Source organism: Centruroides sculpturatus, unplaced genomic scaffold (genome assembly GCF_000671375.1).
Source record: "Centruroides sculpturatus isolate CEXI.00-Female unplaced genomic scaffold, Cexi_2.0 scaffold575, whole genome shotgun sequence".
Taxonomy (NCBI): Eukaryota; Metazoa; Arthropoda; class Arachnida; order Scorpiones; family Buthidae; genus Centruroides; species Centruroides sculpturatus.
This window is the reverse complement of record NW_019384861.1, coordinates 49,273-53,239: the sequence shown is the minus strand read 5'-3', so window position 1 is coordinate 53,239 and position 3,967 is coordinate 49,273. Positions and strand designations below refer to the sequence as shown.

The following is a 3,967-nucleotide window of genomic DNA, read 5'->3' as shown; positions in this document are numbered from 1 at the left end:
GCGGCCGATTTCTAACAACTTATTTTTCTGTGAAAACTTCGTAGAACTTCGGAGACATCATTAATATAAATAATTTTAATCGCCGTTGAATAAGAAATGTTTCTTTCACAAGAAATGTATAAAATTACAGTACTGTATTAGACTTACGGTACCTAATTTACATACTGACAGACGATAGTTAGCGTAAAAATCTCCGTAGCGTGGCGCCACGCTAGACGGCGGAAATTATATATTTAATTATAACAAAGTTACAATAAGTTAATATATAATTATATATACAGTACCTAATTTATATATAATTAATATATAATTATATGTACAGTACCTAATTTATATATAATTTATATAATACTGTCCAGACGATAGAAATCTCTCCGTAGCGTGGCGCTACGGACGGCGGGAAAGTAGTTCGGCTTCCCGATGACGTTTGAGGTGTTTATAGGGAACTTTTACTATTTTTTACGGATACCGGTAGCAATTTTTTCGTAGTTTTATAGGAATCGTAACTATAGGGACCGTAATTATAGGGGGGTCGACTGTACTCACATGCGAAAACGTAAAATGACATCACTGACAATAGAAATGAACCAACTATACGTAATAGGAAAAGCTTTACTTTGTTAGATAATTTTTTACCTATTTTTACAGATGATTGCCAATAAAGGCGATATATGCAAATAATACACTAAAAGAGCTCTTAACATACTACAAACTTATGGTAAACGTCATGAGAGTCAGATATTTGGATCGAATATGACGCATTCGCAGTGTTCGATCCAAATATTTAAGTGTTACCTCGGAACTCGAATTCAATTCGTTACTAGAGGACGTTCGAATTCCAAAGCAATTTTTTCCTATAAAGAATAATACTGTGAGGTTTGCCGACTGAATGCGTTAGTCAGAACTGTCGCGCGGTCACGACTATCGCGTGGGAGTGGTAAAAACTCTCAGAGACGGGTTCCCCATCATCAAACCGTTTAATAAAAATAAAAATTTCTTACAAAATTTCCTTGAACAACGGAATATCACCGCATAGAAGGCGAGGATTAAGTCCGAATAAAGTTCGGATGTAAGTTTTCTTTTCCTTCCTTTCCGCGGAGACAGCAAAGCAATCATAGGCCCCGGGGCGCTCGGCACAACTTCAGGAGATTCTGGTCCTAAAGACTTGGGTAGCACAGGGCGACGCACCACAACTAATGCCGTAATTAATACATAAAACAACGAAAAAGTAAACAATGCAATCGTACATAATCGACTTCCGCATCCCAAACATGATCGCTAGAATAGACACACGTAGATCTTATACGTAGCAATGATTTCCTTTTTTACCTCAATCGTCGCTCTTTCAAGCTTTCTCTGAGGTTCCTTAGCCTCAACACTCTTCTTAGGCGCTATGATGAATGCATAAAAGTGTTATTTATATACACAAGCGAATAAAAACAAGTTATTCATGGATTCATTCAGAACGAGTGCCAGAGTTGAACTGAGCGCGGCTGGGCTCGTTCAATACACGTGCCAAACTCGTATGAACGGCGTTACAGTTACTGTATGTAACAAAAAAGATTATGTAAGTGTTTCTAGGCAATGTGCCTGAAGGAAAGGGCTTTTCATTATAGCTGAAAATGAAAATTAACCCAATCCAGCAACACTGCCGCATCACGCGTAACAATATAGATATCACGTACCAAACAGTATGGCAGTCATTGTGTTCGAGTTCAAGAAAAGTTCAACTTTTGAGACAAAATTTACTCGACAAAAGTGTTCGGATTCAGAGTTGTTCGACCTCTGGGGAGTTCAATTTTCTTGGTAGCATTGTATTTAGGAGTTTTAGTCATGCATTTTGCTCAATGATGATGATTAATCAACTTTTACTAATGCCCACTTTCTCCCATTAATGTCACATTAAATTATCGTATTCGAATCTCGTGGTTGGTTTCACACCCACCAGCCTCCGGGAAAAACTTCCTATTCATGCGAAATACCAGATAGGAATGTGATGTGAACGACGCTCCTTCAAATGGTATCACAATTATATCAAAGCTTATAAAATCTAGTGATTTTGGAAGCGGAAAACAGCCTATATCTTTTCCGGGAATATCACGAATATATTTACAAAGTTTTTATACAAATCGATTCGGCCATTCTCATGTGATATTCGAAGCCTGAAAGCCAGACAGGTCAACTTATTTTTACATATTTAGTTTCTTTCAAAAACAATGAACTAAATCTGTACTATTTTCAATCATTTGCAACAGGTTCTATCAGTGTTTAGGTACCAGAAAAAAATGTAGAGCAATATTTTTCAGATAATTTTTGCAACTTTAGAATCCACGTTTAAATACTTAGAATATTCACAAAATAATATATCAAAATAAGCAAAATTGGAGTCGCACGAGACTACTAGCATGGGGAAGAACGCATTTGAAAAGAATATGGCGGATAACACTGACGAGGAGAATTTATTTTTACAACAAAGTATGCGTGTACGTAAGATTCTAGCTCTGAATGAGGCAGCTGGGAGCTTATCAGAGTTGTAGACAGTGCATATAGGAGTAAAAACAGTCAATGATAACATCCCAACCGCCTCAGTCAAAGCTAGAAACTTACCTGTATGTAGCCTATAAATATACTTTGACTAAGTATTGTGTGTGGATGTATAAATACAGTAAAAATAAGTATGTTATACCAAAGATGTTAAACTGTTTTCTGACTTACCTGAGAAATAATTTAACATCTTTTTCACTAATTCCTTCGATTACGATTTTTTTGTCTTCGGCTTCCCCATCGAGTATTTCTTTAAATTTCGGACTAGAATTAGCAAGAATGTGTTTATGAACGTGTATTTCCTTCTGATCGTTCTCGTTCACGACTAGAATGGTGGCAGTTTCGTGGTCGTCGTGTTTCGAAGCCCGCCTGACATTCTCCGAATTCTTTCCTTTAGTTCCAATGTTCGAAACCGTTACGTTACAATACGAAGCTGCATTTTCTTTTTCCTTAGATTTTACAACATTCTGTTTAATTTCTTTCGTATTACCTTTCCGTTTACCTGTATCATATCACGAGAGAGAGAGAGTAGCAAAACTTAATATCCGACCATCAAAAGAATGTAGCAATATATATAAAAGTTCTTACCTATAAAGGAAACCCTAAGGATAAACCTTTAAATTATACAAACTTACCCATGGTTAATGCGATAGAATAACGAAAAGGAAGACAATTCTCTTACAAACTAAAAATCTACGTCTTAAATTAGCCGACACGTGATTTCCAGTATGAGCCAAGAAACGTTGCCAGGATGATCCGACTACCAGATTACAGGTTTGGGCTATTTTTCGAATAATTATTCAAAATTTTAATCTAAATCAGGCTTTAAACACAATCTATAAACATGAAATTTTGAATAAATAAACATAAAAAAATATTACAGAAAATAATTTAATTATATTTAAAAATTTTTATGAACAAATTCGAATGTTATTAAATGGCGTTGATATCTAATAAAAATGCATCTTAATAATATATTTCACGGTATATTAATAATATTAAAAGTGTAGTAAATACTTTTCATTGTGTAAGTTGTATTTATAAAAAGAACTGTAATAAAATGGACTTATTTACAATAAATTTGGAGCGTGTACGGATCGGAAATGCGTACTGTACATTTAAATATTCAAAATAGGCGATTGTAATTTGTAAAAATTGAATTAAAAGAAAACGCCGAGTCTTATAATCTGGCATTTTAGAAAGTAATTTATATCATTTTATATCTATAAAATCTGTCGTAATAGGTTACTATAATCTATGCATAAACAAACGCGTCGCCTAGTAAAGCGGCTTTAATACTTGATACGCAAACCAATGACATAGCTCGTTTCATTTAAAACAGGTTATATCATTGGCTTGCTTATCAAGCTGTATTAAAATCGCTTTACCAGGCAACGCGCCCATACATACGCGTGTCTTTACT

The 3,967-nt window shown here is 34.9% G+C and overlaps 1 protein-coding gene across 1 annotated transcript in view; it reads right to left on the bottom strand.

Moving 5' to 3' along the window:
* The window catches only part of LOC111630677, a 9,822-nt gene extending 6,486 nt beyond the window's left edge, over nt 1-3,336 (bottom strand). The window contains exons 1-2 of the mRNA XM_023374815.1: nt 3,180-3,336; nt 2,716-3,046 (exon numbers count right to left, since the gene is read on the bottom strand). Coding sequence (XP_023230583.1) covers nt 2,716-3,046; nt 3,180-3,183 — 335 coding nt within the window. The 5' untranslated portion in view covers nt 3,184-3,336. The remainder of the gene's footprint in view (nt 1-2,715; nt 3,047-3,179) is intronic.
* Between the last annotated feature and the right edge of the window lie 631 nt (nt 3,337-3,967).